A 17,099-nucleotide genomic window follows, 5' to 3' on the forward strand; every position below is an offset into this window, starting at 1 on the left:
TCTAGTTCTTTGCATTAAACGCATGAGTGATAATGACGAAGTCTGGACTAGCGTGAGGTCACACGCAATGACATCTGTATCAAATGGAGTCTAACCTGTCTTTTACTTATAATGAAGAGGCCCTATTGTGCCATGCGAGGCCACATTTGAGCCCGAAAAACACCACAGCTTGCTTATGAATGAAGATCTTTGATGGTGGAATTATGTTCGTGTATTTAGAAATCAATAATGTGACAAGGGACCTATATGCTATCACATAAGTTGAAGTTCTCCCAACTCCACTCCAACGTATTTAAAGGAAGTACGGTCTCATTGTACCATGTCATAGCTCTACCAAGGACAACATGGTAACCTGGCGTACGCTCTTTTATATATATATACAAATTTCTCTGTCGCAATGAAAACATTCCTCAAAGATCTAGAATTTGTACGATAAATGTATTCCCACCTGTGAGGCACAAATCAGACGACAATGTTAGAGATATCTTAGTGACGATCCGCCACGGTATTACTCCTGCATGAAATGAAGCAGAACCTGTCTGGTCGCTCTGGAGCTTATTGTGAGTCACCTCTGACATGGGAGTGACGCGCAGACCTGATAATGAGAGGCGCTCGCTTGTGGATTGGACCATTTTAAAATCAGCCTACGCTTTACTAGCAATTTATGGATTACGCTTTACGTTGCATAAAGGTAACTGTTACGGTTTACGTAGAAAGAAAGCGACCAATTTAAATACGTGTTACGGCTTATGTACTGACTACGAATTACGTTGGGTTTGGGCGACTGCCTACGGATTACGAAGACGAAAAAGGCTGAATTACGCCTTACCAAAAAGGGCATGCAGGCCCTCCTAAATTGTGCAGGTTTATTTCGGTTTTACAACACTTAGCACCATCAATAACTGATCATTCATAACAGAAAAATAAACTTTGATGAACCTGTTCGTAGAATGTTATAATGTTCATGACTTCTAAAGGGACTTTTGTACTTGTTGGAGTATGCCATTCTCCGAATCTATATTGACAAAATCTAATACTATACGGTCACGTCCAAGCACGATTATGTAAATCATTGTATTCTCAGGGCGAAATACTTCATTCAATAAGAATGATAGTAAGCTCAGAAAACCATATTTTTGTTACCCATACTTGTGATAGAGGCACCTCATTCTGTAAGTTAATGACCCGCCTATCCCTCGGTGTATATGGTGTCATAACGCTTGGTCATTTGCTATTACCACCGAATGTATCCACCGAATGAGCGAAGTGAACGAGGTAGATTTATTCCATGGTTATAGCCACAGAAAATTATATGTATTAATATATTCCAAACTTCCGAATAAGCTTTTTTGTTTCAACTAAGAACGATGTGATTGGTGATAACTTGTGAACACAGATAACATCATAATGAATTCGATGAATATGAAAAAAAGATACATTATATTTTGAATTTTACAAAATCTGATTTGAAATATTGAAAAGCCTATTTAACAGTTATAATGAATAAATAAATAAATGACTTAATTTAGAATTTTATGAAATACGGTTTGAAATATTGAAATACCTACTTTTGGCAGCCCATCGATAACAAAATGTTTGCACAAAACATTGGCAGGAACTACGCATGTGCAAGACAAACCATCCACACAATTGCCAACTCATTTATTTCACCAAGAAACATGCTTTTGTCACATCTGAAGTTGAAACAAAACATTTAGCTAATTATCTATGTAGAACGAGATGAAGTTGCCCTTAAGATATGTCTTATAACTTTGCTGTAGTCTATAACAATCTTATTCAAGCACAAGAATGCTCTTACTGTATTTTATTGTAACGATTCGTTTACATGGCCGCTGAATCTAAGGTTCTTCGTTCGAATCCCTAGCAGGCCACAATGTTGTGCCCTTGAGAAATGCACTTAACACCAATTTCCTCACTTGACTCAGGTGAAAGTGAGTACCTACAGCTTTAGTTAGGGATGTCGTTTTGGATGGGACGCAAAGCCAGAGGCCACTACTACTTATTGGAATGGATCAAATCGTACAGTCCAATCCTATGCAGCTTGCACATACTCTGGTGACACTGTGTAATATCTAAAGCCAGTTTTAACTACTAGTATTCAAAAATAGCTAAGCAAAACAAACAAGCTAAATCTGAAACTTAATTACATACATGTACAATATGAGACTTTTAAATTATGGCATGAAATAGATTTCTACTCAAAAACTGGAGACAAAGACTTTCATTTTGACAGTGCAATGGCATGGCCATAGTCAATTATGGCCTTTAGCTATGTAAATATCTCCGAAACATGAAGTTTACAAGTGGTTAGTTGGGGTGTTAGGGCCTTGCTGGACAGCCTGAGGTGACGTGTTCCGTTAGAGCGGTCTGTCGGAAGTCCTGTGTTACTCCATTGAACACCAGCGACTCCAAGCAGCCCTGGAAGGACGGCTGCGTCAGGTCAGGGGAAGCCAGGGAGGCGGCGTCTGCAAACAGACACACCCATCAATTTTTCAGCAGAATTTACTATCATTAAGCTGTCAACATTCGACGTTACACCCTTTTACTAAACATAGGCACACTACTGGACACACTGCTAAAGAATATTACACTTCAACTGACAGGTCAACATTACAGTACACATGTCACTTACAAATTATATGTATCACTATGTAAAACTTTTCGCTGAACCCTTAGGATGAGAAGCTGAAGTTGAATAGGAAACTCCAGAATAAACAAACGTATCTTGTATCTTGATCGATTTTATTGATTGATTACTTTTATTTATGGCCTATTTGTTGATTTATTTATTGATCGATCAATGGAATTGATTGATCGATAGATTGATGGGCAGCCCAATCTGACCTGGCACCCCTCCCACTTGCAGCTTCCCGATGACGCTGATGTCGTCCAAGCCCGTCTGTTGGAACCGGTTGGCCGAGAAGACCACCGTGTGGAACTCTCCGTCACAAATCTCGTACCCCGTCTCCACGCGGGCGGTGAGGATGGTCGTGGTGACGTTGTTCTTACGCAGATGGACACGGATCTGGTGGAATAATTATCAAAGTGATCTAGCATTGAACATTAGACAATGTGGGTGATAGGCTGTTCACACACACTGTCACACTAAAGACTTGCGTCGTTTAAACCGGCGCGTGTCGGTTAATAGTCACCGGTCTAAATAGGAAATTATGACAGTCTGTCCACAAAGGTTCTCCATAAATTGTTTAATGAAGGGTTATGTCCCGTCCTGAGGTGTATCAGGTGTCGTAAAGCCCCCGTCACAAATCAACAATTTAGCTCGGCCGACTTGTCGGCGAGCTCCAAATGGCGATTTTCGGGCGAAGTACGACCGACGTCCTGTCGATTCTACGGGCTTCGGGCAAATTTTCGGAGCTCGGGCGACGTTCGCGTGTCACTGGAAGCTGCGCTTCAATTCAGCGAGGCCTCGGCGACGATTTTTGAACTCGCACAGCTCGTCAACAGTTTGCCCGTAGCTCGCCCGAGCAACGCCCAGCGCTCGGCCAATATTCTGGCGGGCATCCGAGGATGTTAGACCCGATTTTTGGTCGGTCGGAGGTCGCCCGAACTCTTCGGCCTCGTGCGAGCCTCGCACGGGCTTTGTACAATAATCGGACGACCGTCGTCAGTGTTCCGGCCGACTCATGAAAAGTAAGGCGTGCTTCGGGCGAGCGTTGTGCAGGTGTCGATGGGAGCTTGGACGGGCCTCGGCCGAACTCCTTCTTGTTTATAGATAAAAGGAAACGACAGTTTGGTTTATAACATAAGATGATAAATGATACTGTAATATTAACTAATACTAATATCAACTTGTCAAATAATGCTGCCAAACTTTTCGAATGAAAGACAATTCAATGCAAAGTTAAATTTTCATTCAAAAAAGGATTATTATGAATAAAATGTGGACACCGAAGACAATGCTTCTTGTTTCTTTTTTGGTATTGGTTTGGATGTTTCAATTTGTATATTAATGAATTGGGGCTTGTCTTTCGAGGTTTGACTTCACTTCCTGAGTTTTTTCTCCACAAAATGACTAGTTGAAAGTCCACTGAGTCATTAAAGATCTATGTTTGTCTGCCGAGGCACGCCCAGGCGTCGGCAGGGCGTCGATAGGCTTATCAAAGGTCGGTCGAAGCTCGGACGGCGTTTGGTAAAAATGTTTGGATCGGGGTTAAGGGACTGATCTGTTGACTTTGTGGCTCCTGCGCTTGTATTTTGATTGGTCTATAACAAAATTCCTGTTTATGTTATTATTTTCAGTGTGCCCACCTACTTCACTCGTGCCCTACAGATTTGCCACAACTCAGAAAGTAAAGTTGGTCTAAATTTGAGATTGTTACCAAGCCATTTGATTCTGACTTCGTCCGTGTCCAATAGATGGTACCGTCTTATGTGGGATTTATGATTATTAGTGTTCGACGGACGTCGCCCGAGCTCCGTTCAATTTGTGACGGGGCAGGTTTTCAATGAAAAATACGGTCGACGCTCGGGCGAATTTGAAATTCGGCGATCTTCCGGCGATCTTCAAAATCGGCCGATGCTCGCATGAATTGTGACGCCGGCTTTACAAATAAGAAATTCAGCTCTGCCGACGTGTTGGCGAGCTTCAAATGTGCATTTCCAGCCGAAGTACGACCGACGTCCTGGCGATTACGCAGGCTTCGGGCGATTTTTAGAAATCAAAGTTGATCCAAATATTGGCCTTTTACCAGGGTAGTCGATTCTGACTTCGTCCATGTCCAAGAGATGGTACCATCTCATGGAGGATTTTTAGGCCTACTCAGTTCCTATCACCGTCAAATTCACTGAGTGAGCGAGGCGAACTGCACGCTTGGCAATGCAATCTTACACAGCTAGGTATGGAAAATGAAAAAAAGAGTTTTCGTATTGTGCAAGCACACTATATCACTGTATCTTGTCTCTGTATTTCACAATTTAAGAAAATGATAGTAATGATGCAGCTGACTGACCCTGCCATCCTCAGCATCCATGAGGAAGTAGCTTTCAGCATCCTGGTACAGTAGGAGGAGGAGGAAGGAGCGCTGGACCGTGCTGAACCGCACGCTCACGTCCAGATTAGACGTCAAGACAAACTGGTCTAACAGGTAGAGAAAGAAAAACGTTTGTACAAAAAAGTACATTTGTAGTGGGGATGTTCCTGTAGCCTAGCTGGTAGCAGCCTCAAAGGTTAAGCTCCAATTGGACCCCTATCAATCGACGTCTTTGAAACTCAGATTCCAATCAGCCATGACCCGACAATTGCTTCCTAGTTTGCTTTAACGACTAAATCTGGCAAATGAAAAGTCGCCAGCGAGATGATGGAAGGCGTTACCTTTTAAAAGATGTTTTCGGATTGACAATGTTGGCATTTTGGAAATGATATAAACTGGCTGCGATTTAACGTTTAAAAAATAGTTTCTGCAACTTTTTTTAAACGTTAAATCGCGACCAGTAAAGATGATAATGAGAAACTGTATTGTATTGTTTATCTATTTCACCAGGGGAAAAATATTGGCAACTGGCATCTTTCAGTGTTGGGAAAAAACAGGCATAAGCAATCAACATCAAATGAAGTCTATGATACAACAAATAACAAAAAAGCTATCTAACGTTATATTACAAATATGTTCAAATCCAAAGTGGAAATGAGGGTAGCGTCGGATCTGTAAACTATTGCTCAGAAACAAACCCTCAATGGTTGCATATCCGGTGCCGTTGAAGGCGGTTCCAAGGCGAATAGCCTCATAACACTTGCCGACATTGTACTGGTCATCTGGATTCCCGAGGTCAAACTCATAGGTGTCGGTATCGTCCTGCTGTGGTGTGCTGATCTCCAGGAGTCGGATGCAGCCGGTAAAACCCTCTCTTATCTGAAGTAAAACCATCATCGTCACACTTCTAAGAAAACATTGCTTTCTGGTGCTATTCTCTCACAAAAATACTTTATCAGGCATGTTTTCACAGTGATGGATGCAACATTTGAACATGAGGAATGGAAACTGTTTCTGAAACCTTTAGGATTCATTGTGGTAAACAGCTCACGAGGGGACCGTCTTTTGAGTGAATGACCACAGGCGCCCACTATGGAGAAGTCAGCACTGATAGTTTGGCGGATATACTGGTTAATTCGCTTAAAAGACAGAAGTACACCCCCATGTAAGTGGTCATTCACTTATGGTCAAGTTCGATTTATGTCATTTCGGATCGATGAATAGACCTGAGACTCAGGATCAATAAATGGGAACACAACCGGAACATCCTAGCAAAACATTTGAGATTCAATTTTATCTAATGTTGCATGGATGTACAATAACGTTAGTATCATAAGCAATATGCATCAACTTACAAACCTGATGAAAGGTATTCACGGTTAACGGCAACTTACCGGGAGGAAACTGGTGTCGCTGTCTGTTCCGCCGACATGCAGAGGCGAGGCCAGGTCAATGGAAGTCTCGTTGGTGGAATCCCGGTCGTTGTTGCGGTAGTCCCTCTTCTCAGGCACGAGGATCGCGAGGAAGTCATTAATGCGCAGAACAGTCACCTGGTAAGGAACGGGAGACAGACTATGTAGTTACAGTCAAACCTGGTCTCAGCAACCATTTATGGGAAAAGAAAAAGTGGTTGCTTCAGACAGGTTAGACATGTTTGTCGGTCGGTTGGTTGGTTGGTTGGTAGCCTCCATAGCAGGCGCTGAACCGGCCTTTTTGGGGGCTAAATAATACACCTTTTGCAGCCAGTCCGTAACCATCAGCCACCCCGTAACCATTTTGTCGGTAGAATGGTTACAGGCTGGCTGCAAAAGGTGTATTATTTAGCCCCCAAAAAGGCCGGTTCAGAGCCTGCTATGGAGGCTAACAATAGATAGCCTTTTTCCAGTTTCATAATTTTTACCTGACATAATCTTTACAAATTAGGATCAAGTATAACGTTTGCCTCGAATTCAACATGTCATACACACAATTTTTCAGGTCCTTCCGAAAAAGTTGTTTCAGCTTCAATCACTTTCTTTAAGGTAGTGTTAATACATGTGATAAGACTCGATTCCGTCAGATTAGCCCCTGAAATTTGTCCGGACTCTCAGCTTGTTGTAGCCACCATTGTTGGGCTGCTTTGTTTGCAATTAGTCCACGGACATGGACTTGCAATGAAGTTTTAATTACAATCATATCATCAATAGCAGATAGCCTTTCATCTGATACAAAAGACAAGAGTTTGAGAATCCCATCAATGCCCACCTCCCACCAGTTCCCGTCTGCATAGCTGTGATCAGTCTTGACCCGCCAGAACACACCAGTTCTGGTCAGCATGTCCACGTGCAGCTTGCCGCCTTCCATGTAGAGAACCAGGAAGAGTCTAGCTCTAGTATGGTCGCGGCGGCGTAGACCAGGATCCCATCGGGGGCCACTGCGCGGAACTGGCACCTCAGGACAAAGCTGAAGAACATGCCAATCAATCAATCAATCATTCAATCAATCTATCAATCAATCAATCAATCATTCGTTCAATGAGTCAAAATGACTTAATAATCAAACAAGAAACTTGCAGTCATAGGCTGCAGTACATGATCTTGTTGCACAAAGCACTGTTTCATAAAAAGATCAATTTGAAAATCTTGATTACCCATGAAGAATCAAGCTAAAATATTTGCCATTACAGTTGTCTAAAACATGGTTACACATTAAAAGCAAGAATGTGGGTTAACTTGTATGAAACTGTTACAGGATAAAGTTTGCTCAGTGCATTAGTCCAGGAGACCACTTCCAGGCACTGAACTACATTTTGTGCTTAAGGTATTGTTGAAGGGTGGCTGAGGAATTTTGGGATGTTTTTGAAAAAAAAAAAACCTTTCTTAAGCTTTATAAACCTTTCCCAACCTTCATTTTTTTCAGGTAGTACCTGATAGCAATATGATAATTTATGCAAATAAGTATGATGTCATGATTACGTCATCAAGATTTATAAGGCCACGCCCTTTTTTTAAAGAAAAACGCTCTCCTTGGCTTGTGTTTCGATGTTTATCAATATAACTTTGCAGGAATGTACATGATAGTAATACTTAAAGAATGACGCGTGCCTACGAGTTAATTTTGAAATACCTATTTTTGGCAATTTTGTTTGTTTGATAACAACAACAAAAATCACCAAAAATCGATATTGGTCACCACAACAGTCACATCCTGACACGAAGGCCACTTCAAGGCTACAGATTAAATTGAGCAGGACTGGGACAGCATTGTCTTCAGAAACATCACGATTGAGACAAATTTTACCGTCGGAAAATGAGGACTTACTGGCCCCGTGAGGAGAAGCAGGGGTAACGAAGACTGCTTGGGAAATTTCCTACCCCATTTTGATCGGACAAGATTTGATTTGGGAACTTTTGATTCAACACATACACATTTTCCACTGTCACATCGGTGTTTATTGGGTATCTGAACAACTCAATTTACATGCATCAACAATGGAAAAGTGTGAAGTAATTAGCTTTTTCAAGGTAAGCAATTGGGTTTTGCTTGACAGTGAGACAAAGAAAGTTACTAAAAAAGTACACGCTATTTCTGTAAACAAAGTAAAGTGCTTATTACCAACAACCTTTAAATCCCACCAGTCCTCCGAACCTTTTCAAATATTCTGCAAGCTCACTTCCTGGTTTCGGTCGAGAGGTGCTAGGAGCGGCCGCGACTTTCAACGCGGCCGCGATTTTGATTTTAACGCTTCTCTCCTAGTGGAGGGAGAGAAACATTAAACAAATATTCTTATTGTCTTAAGATGCCTTTGGACAAATGCCTGTGCAATTCCTAGAATATTTGCAAACTGCACACAACACTACACCATTTGGCTCGCCACTGAGGCGTCGCCAAAATCGCGCCTACACCTAGTCCTCTCGCCTGAAACCTCTGCTTGGAGAATACTTTTCAAGATGATTTGACCCGAAGCCTTCATATTTGAGCTGAGTGAAAGTGCGATGCCAGCAACGGGTCAAAGGTGTCCGACAGTCTATCTCAGGCGGTGTGAACCATGTTCTACAAGAAACACACTCAGAAGAACCAGGCTCACCTTGTCCTGTACTGTCGCATCACCGCAGGGGAGAAATTGAAGGAGACGAAGCTGTTGCCATGGCGACCAAAGTTCACGCCCTCCCTGCTGTAGGTGGGCTGGAAAGGGTCAGCACAACTGGGAGGTGCCACTGTCGGGCCGGGTGGGGGCAGGGTGGGAGCGGTGACGTTCTGCGGAAGGTTCAGTCGGTAGGCTCGAATGTCCACTGCTTCTTTCGCTCCTACAACAACCTACATATTTCCATTGCAACGTCAAACACTCGTGCTTTTAAGGAATTCGAAGGTTTTAAGAAATGGAGGGAAGGTCAAGCAACCCTCCCTGTAATAATATACCCTGCCACTGCCCTATGTGCAACTTAAGGCACCCAGAGTATCTTATTAGACTTGAAAACTGGAAATGTTCTAGTTGCTGTAATTTTTATGAAATTGACCATTAATGCCACTGTTTACCACATTTGCGTTCGGATTTTTTATCAAAAGTTAGCAAAAACGGAACAAAAATAATCTACACGGTGATCTTTTAGTTTCACGCACCTACCATACTGTAGATACCATAGCCCCACCCACCTCCGTCAAATCATAGAAATGCAAAAATTAAAACATAAGAATGTAAATATTTGATGGTCATGCAGTCACTCTCTCATTGGTCGAACCGCTATTAGTCAGGACCAGTCTATTAGTACTTGGATTCTCTATCAGTTCTCACCACACAACGACATCGTATCTTTGCTCCTTTAATTTCGATATGTAACGGTATAGTGTTATTGATGTGTACTATGTGTAGGAATGACTAGAAATTTGAGTTTTTTTACTCAAGTTTTAAGCCTCACAAAATACTCTGGATGCCTTTAAGGCACTACAAGGTGAGCAACATAATAACAACAAAGAAATATGGTAAAAATATCCCAACACAATGGATCCAGTTTTGGGACATGGTGGTCAAATAGATAAATCTAATCTAATCACATGGTGGTAAAAACATAAGATTGAAACATGTTAATATTCTGTCCTATCTGTGACATTTTATTTTGAGGTTCTCAGTGTTAGGTTTGCTAAGTAACTGTGTTGCCTCGGTTATCTGTAAATTCATTTCAAGCAAACCCAAGCTATAATAGGGTCAGAAAATTTGGATTTTGAGTCAATTTATTTAGTCATTTCTAGTCATGATTAGTTCAAACAACACTATCACAACGTCCGTCGTGAAAAATACGACGTTGTTGTGATGTGAGAACTCACTGAAAATCGTGGCCGGAGTTTTTGTAGGATCGTAAAACTAAGGGGATCATCGTACGGCACGATTTTCCGCGGTTTTAAAATCATAAAAGTATGAAGTTATGACGCAAATGAGCTAAACAGTGTTAGTGCATGTCACTACCATAGAGATTTCAGCATTTTTTTTAAATTTCCATTTTCCCCTAATATTGCTTTGGTTGCCTTTAAGGTTTAATAAGGCGGAGCTGTGCGTACTTCTGTAATTATTAATGTATCTATGGCTGTATAGTACAGGACGCCAGGACGTATGGCATGTATGGTACGCTCGTTCTCATTTAAATGTACACATTTTGTAATCTCCGTTACCGATTGAAATAAGACGTTCCTGGCATTAGGATATGACACATACAAGATGTCAATTATGACGACTTAAAACTTTTCTAGCTTTTAAAAACGGCAGTTTGATACCTTAAATGTGGCATATCTTAATGTCTTACTTCTAACGGTAACGGAGATTACAAAATGTGTACATTTAAATGAGAACGAGCGGGTAATGTTACTATATATGTTACTGATGTATATCCCAAACAAACAAGCAAACAAACAAACAAACCTTCTCTCCGACTGCCTTAGAAGCTGAAGACGCAAAGGCAGGGATTGGTCTCTTTGCACAGCGAGGGTGGGCACCTGGGTAGGAAAAAAATTATTATGTTTACCTTCACAGAAGGGAAATATATTGTTGTACTCTTGCTACGTCTCCTCTTCTTCCGTTCCAAGCAAATATGGTCAACGACCTGACGGCTGTCACCATGGTTACTGGTAAACACCGTGGGGTTTGATTACATAATGTAGCAACCAGCATTACGAAGCTAGAGGGAGGGTCTGGCCATTTCAATGTGTTTGGGTAAGAATAAACAAAACATAAGTTTGTAAGGCTAGAACAAGTGAAGGTAAACATTATGTATTTGCTTGCAAATGTTACCTTTCTGGTAGACGTTATATAACGTTGCGGATGAAAACTGTCCTAAAATAGCTATATGTATCACTATGTGTTAAAATCAATCCATACCATATATACATTTCCATTACTGGTATATAGAAATTAAAAAAGCTCAATCTAGAATTAGGTGTGTATGTTACTAAGCTTTACATCCTCATATGTAAGAACAAACAAAAATGTGTCTGTTTTGAAGTGTACTTTCTAATTCTAGATGAGACTAAATAATTCTTAATCCCAAATTGATGCAAATTGCATCTTAGATGTAGGTTTTTAGACCTGTCGTGGTTACTTTTAATGCTCCTGTACTTCCTGAATAGCGTTGTTGTTTGGTCCTGTTGTTGGCTGGGACGGCAAGTAGAAGTTTACACCTGTTTTTGTTTGACCACTAAGAATTGTTTTGCCCTTCCACCATCTATGCATGTTGTCCAAATAAGACTTGATACAATAGGAAGTTTGCTGTTAACTAACGTACCAGCTGGGGCAGCGGTGACGTGGGCAGTGACGACACACGCGAACAGGAGAAGCTCCCTCCACATGTTCCTGTTCTGTGGACCAGCTGAAAGTACAACACCGTGAACATAAAATGACCAACTAAATACAACACAACACACCATAACACACGTCTAATTCTGGACCCTCACCATGTTCCTGTTCTGTGGACCACCTGAAAGTACAACACAACACAACACAAAACATGACATAAGTTAAATTGGAGAGGGTACAGAACCAAGCAGCCAGATTCTGTACGAACAACTACGTCAGGGGTGCTAGTGTCACCAAAATGAAAACAGATCTGCAGTGGATGTCACTCGAAGAGAGAAGGAAAATGTCCAGACTATGCATGATGTACAAAATGACTAATAAACTGGTGGACGTACCAACTAATAAGTATCTAATACCAGCTCAGAAAAGGACAAGAAATAGCCATGCCTTTAAGTATCAGACTTTTCAACCGAGGGTTGATGTGTTTAAAAATTCGTATTTTCCTAGAACGATCGTAGAATGGAACTCGTTACAACCAAGTACAGTGGAAGCATCCTCATTAGATAGCTTTAAACAATACATGCCGTTAGATATGCGAAGGTTAGACGTGACAGGTCGTTTGGTGTAATATAACCAGCTGCTGCCGCGCCGCGTGCCTGCAAAGCTGGTGTGTTACGCCTAATGGCGGTTATACCGGCTATATAGATACAGATACAGATACAGACATAAATACAACACAACACACCATAACCACCGAACGTCTAATTCTGGACCCTCCACATGTCTCTGTTTTGTGGACCAGCAACACAACCAAACATTCAACCACCAAACTTCTAATTCTGGACCCCCCGCAAGGCACTGGATGCCGCGGCTGTGATGGTGGACAGGGAGTGTTCTCTCCAACGGATCTAAACGCCGCCCGTGAGATATCGGCGTGCGTCAGAGAACACTGCAGGGAACGATTAATTGATCCTGAAGGACTGCGGAGAAGGATATGATAACACACAACCCTGTCTAAGCCGGAAACATGTTTACAATAAACGTTGTAACACAGACAAATTTTACAGAAACATGGCAGTTCCATCCAGCCGAAGAACTGCGACCGTCTTTCTGAGAGACATTTCATTCACCCATAGTACATTTTATTCTTGGCTAGTTTCATCAGGATTAAAGTTGGAGGATGAAGGGCATCCTAAATTTTTCAATATGACACCAGCTTGCAAAATGCAGCTTTGTGTCAATAGCAAAATAAAGTCAGAGCTTCTTTGATTTGCATGTTGATTTCAAATAATCCTGTGAACAAAGAGAGAAAAAGTAATGTTTATGTCAGGCTTACTAAACGGACAGGCATCGGAGCCCGTCGCTTCTGAAGCCTACCTCGGGCCTAAAACTTTCAGATTCAGGCTAAAATAGTCCAAACAAAAGGACTCACCACTCCACTTGGGGTGCTTGGAGTCCGTCAGTAAGTGATACCGGGTCTGCTTCGAAGTTTGCCGGCTGTGAACTCCTGTTCAGCCGGCGATACGGGAACGAGTTGTCTGGGGGTTCTGGAAGCCTTGACGGTCGTCTTTGGGTGTCAGAAGGTGTTCGGCAGGTACCGAAGTTTGTCCGCGCTATGTCTTTGAAGCAGACACTAACAGGTGCGTGCGTGGAACACCTTTGACCGGAGATTGGCTGAATATGACCCATAACAAATATGACATCGTTGGTCACGAGATATAGCCAGCGTGAAACTGTTTACGTGGCGGATATGATGTACCAGTAGCTATATATAGTTACCTCAGTCAGTGAAACGGCACAAAAAAAAGAATACACTTCTCACTTTTGTTGAGAAACTGGATTACTCTGGCAACACACTACCGCGTGTCATTGCACGTTTCAATTGAATGCTGCTCTTCCTCAATTTCCGAAAATAATTTCATCAGGTTGGTAGAACATGTTGGACATTCTGTCAACACAACCAGTAACTAATCAACACCAGTGATGAACCGGGACGAGGGGGGAAACAAGCTCAGCCACGTTTGGGACAGTCAGTGTTTTCACCGCAAAAGCGCCACCTACATCGGCTACTTCGGCTACTTATAGCGGTGAGAAGCAGTACTCCAGACGGAAGCTCCGAGGAAGGTGTCTGACAGACACCGAAACGTTACTTTCAAACGTTACTGGTTGTGTTAAAAGAATCTCCAAAATATGCATTCTATGCTCTTCCTCAAGTTTCAGAAAGGAACCCCATCTCCTATCGATTCAAAGAAAGCACAAGAAAGGCATGAGAATTTTAGTCTTTTCGCGTTTTACAAATTTAAGTGTTACATATGGCGCCCGTGAGAATGTTTTAAGAGATCTAATCTTCTTAAACCTGACAAGAATGATCTGCATGAAATGCACAGCAGTATTGTAATTGCAGAAATGTTCGCGGGGAAGTAATTTCGCGGTAGGGAGAAAATGGATTGTTCGCGGTGGTTTTGAGTTCGCGTTTGAAGAGTTCAACGCGAAAACCGCGAACAGAGAACCACCGCGAACATTTCTGCATTTACAGTATATGGACGAGTGAACTGTCTCTCAGAAAAGCAGCCGCAGTTCTTAAAGCTGGAAGAAGCTGATACGCTATTGTAAATTTTCACATTTGTACAACGTTCCTGACAGTCCTTTGTGTTTCAAAGTTTATAGTAAACCTGTTTTCACAACTTACCGGCAAGGCCGCGTGACGCCATATCCTTCTCTGTATAGGATTATAGATATCTCTATATTCTCCTTCAGTATGATAAACCCGTAAATTTATTGTCTCAACTGATGATGAGCAAGTGTCTGTCGCGTGAATCACCAGCAAGACATGTCTGTTATCAACATGTTGACTGTCATAAGAATGTATGAATACCGCGAAAGGAATTAATCATATACCGTTGGATAAACGACACCCTCTGATAACATCAGTGCTTGGGTCGCAGGTCCGGTCCACGCTGACCTTAATGAGGGTCTGCATGGGGGAGTAGTGATTACAAATTACGCAACATTTTCGCCACCGATTACGAATTACGTTAAATTCTCAGAGCTGATTACGAATTACGTTAAATCATGAGGCTTCCCAACAGGCTTCAAGACTTTACACAAGATTCAACTATCTAGTTCTGCGTCAAAACTATTGATGTTATGTTGAATACCTACTTTTGCGGACACCTCCTTGAGAGGGGCCTGCATGGGGGCGTCTCGAGGGCTCGACGCTGAATTCCGGAGCTATACATATGACGCTAAATTCAGTCAGCCTCCCTACGCCCTACTCTAAATTCTGAGTCAAAGCTCACACACCTAGCGGCTGAACTCTTAGCTTGCGTCAAAGCTGGTGAAATTTAGCATCTTGGAGATGACTTGAAAAGCACCTTAATCTAGTTCTTTGCATTAAACGCATGAGTGATAATGACGAAGTCTGGACTAGCGTGAGGTCACACGCAATGACATCTGTATCAAATGGAGTCTAACCTGTCTTTTACTTATAATGAAGAGGCCCTATTGTGCCATGCGAGGCCACATTTGAGCCCGAAAAACACCACAGCTTGCTTATGAATGAAGATCTTTGATGGTGGAATTATGTTCGTGTATTTAGAAATCAATAATGTGACAAGGGACCTATATGCTATCACATAAGTTGAAGTTCTCCCAACTCCACTCCAACGTATTTAAAGGAAGTACGGTCTCATTGTACCATGTCATAGCTCTACCAAGGACAACATGGTAACCTGGCGTACGCTCTTTTATATATATATACAAATTTCTCTGTCGCAATGAAAACATTCCTCAAAGATCTAGAATTTGTACGATAAATGTATTCCCACCTGTGAGGCACAAATCAGACGACAATGTTAGAGATATCTTAGTGACGATCCGCCACGGTATTACTCCTGCATGAAATGAAGCAGAACCTGTCTGGTCGCTCTGGAGCTTATTGTGAGTCACCTCTGACATGGGAGTGACGCGCAGACCTGATAATGAGAGGCGCTCGCTTGTGGATTGGACCATTTTAAAATCAGCCTACGCTTTACTAGCAATTTATGGATTACGCTTTACGTTGCATAAAGGTAACTGTTACGGTTTACGTAGAAAGAAAGCGACCAATTTAAATACGTGTTACGGCTTATGTACTGACTACGAATTACGTTGGGTTTGGGCGACTGCCTACGGATTACGAAGACGAAAAAGGCTGAATTACGCCTTACCAAAAAGGGCATGCAGGCCCTCCTAAATTGTGCAGGTTTATTTCGGTTTTACAACACTTAGCACCATCAATAACTGATCATTCATAACAGAAAAATAAACTTTGATGAACCTGTTCGTAGAATGTTATAATGTTCATGACTTCTAAAGGGACTTTTGTACTTGTTGGAGTATGCCATTCTCCGAATCTATATTGACAAAATCTAATACTATACGGTCACGTCCAAGCACGATTATGTAAATCATTGTATTCTCAGGGCGAAATACTTCATTCAATAAGAATGATAGTAAGCTCAGAAAACCATATTTTTGTTACCCATACTTGTGATAGAGGCACCTCATTCTGTAAGTTAATGACCCGCCTATCCCTCGGTGTATATGGTGTCATAACGCTTGGTCATTTGCTATTACCACCGAATGTATCCACCGAATGAGCGAAGTGAACGAGGTAGATTTATTCCATGGTTATAGCCACAGAAAATTATATGTATTAATACATTCCAAACTTCCGAATAAGCTTTTTTGTTTCAACTAAGAACGATGTGATTGGTGATAACTTGTGAACACAGATAACATCATAATGAATTCGATGAATATGAAAAAAAGATACATTATATTTTGAATTTTACAAAATCTGATTTGAAATATTGAAAAGCCTATTTAACAGTTATAATGAATAAATAAATAAATGACTTAATTTAGAATTTTATGAAATACGGTTTGAAATATTGAAATACCTACTTTTGGCAGCCCATCGATAACAAAATGTTTGCACAAAACATTGGCAGGAACTACGCATGTGCAAGACAAACCATCCACACAATTGCCAACTCATTTATTTCACCAAGAAACATGCTTTTGTCACATCTGAAGTTGAAACAAAACATTTAGCTAATTATCTATGTAGAACGAGATGAAGTTGCCCTTAAGATATGTCTTATAACTTTGCTGTAGTCTATAACAATCTTATTCAAGCACAAGAATGCTCTTACTGTATTTTATTGTAACGATTCGTTTACATGGCCGCTGAATCTAAGGTTCTTCGTTCGAATCCCTAGCAGGCCACAATGTTGTGCCCTTGAGAAATGCACTTAACACCAATTTCCTCACTTGACTCAGGT

At 41.5% G+C, this 17,099-nt stretch overlaps 2 protein-coding genes across 2 annotated transcripts in view; both read right to left on the minus strand.

The window, feature by feature from the left end:
* Positions 1 to 1,641: 1,641 nt before the first annotated feature.
* LOC136427168 (laminin subunit alpha-1-like) lies at positions 1,642 to 11,024 on the minus strand. Its single transcript, XM_066415934.1, has 8 exons — positions 10,903 to 11,024; positions 9,079 to 9,308; positions 7,257 to 7,454; positions 6,407 to 6,562; positions 5,711 to 5,891; positions 4,992 to 5,119; positions 2,866 to 3,046; positions 1,642 to 2,486 (listed from the first exon to the last, which is right to left on the minus strand). The coding sequence occupies exons 3-8, from the start codon at positions 7,353 to 7,355 to the stop codon at positions 2,341 to 2,343; spliced, it is 891 nt and encodes a 296-aa protein (XP_066272031.1). The 5' UTR covers positions 7,356 to 7,454; positions 9,079 to 9,308; positions 10,903 to 11,024; the 3' UTR covers positions 1,642 to 2,340.
* Positions 11,025 to 16,792: 5,768 nt separating this feature from the next.
* The window catches only part of LOC136426462 (platelet binding protein GspB-like), a 505,111-nt gene continuing 504,804 nt past the window's right edge, over positions 16,793 to 17,099 (minus strand). Inside the window, exon 39 of the mRNA XM_066415126.1 lies at positions 16,793 to 17,083. The gene's annotated coding sequence lies outside the window, so the exon portion shown is untranslated. The remainder of the gene's footprint in view (positions 17,084 to 17,099) is intronic.

This window comes from Branchiostoma lanceolatum, chromosome 2 (genome assembly GCF_035083965.1).
Source record: "Branchiostoma lanceolatum isolate klBraLanc5 chromosome 2, klBraLanc5.hap2, whole genome shotgun sequence".
In the NCBI taxonomy this organism is placed as follows: domain Eukaryota; kingdom Metazoa; phylum Chordata; class Leptocardii; order Amphioxiformes; family Branchiostomatidae; genus Branchiostoma; species Branchiostoma lanceolatum.

What these genes read in the sequence shown, in the direction of transcription:
- LOC136427168 (XM_066415934.1), bottom strand. Translation starts at nt 7,355, where the DNA reads ATGGAAGGCGGCAAGCTGCACGTGGACATGCTGACCAGAACTGGTGTG. An exon ending in GCGACACCAGTTTCCTCCCG is followed by an intron (nt 5,892 to 6,406) that starts GTAAGTTGCCGT and finishes GTTTTACTTCAG; the next exon opens with ATAAGAGAGGGTTTTACCGG. An exon ending in TGGATGCTGAGGATGGCAGG is followed by an intron (nt 3,047 to 4,991) that starts GTCAGTCAGCTG and finishes TTATTCCACCAG; the next exon opens with ATCCGTGTCCATCTGCGTAA.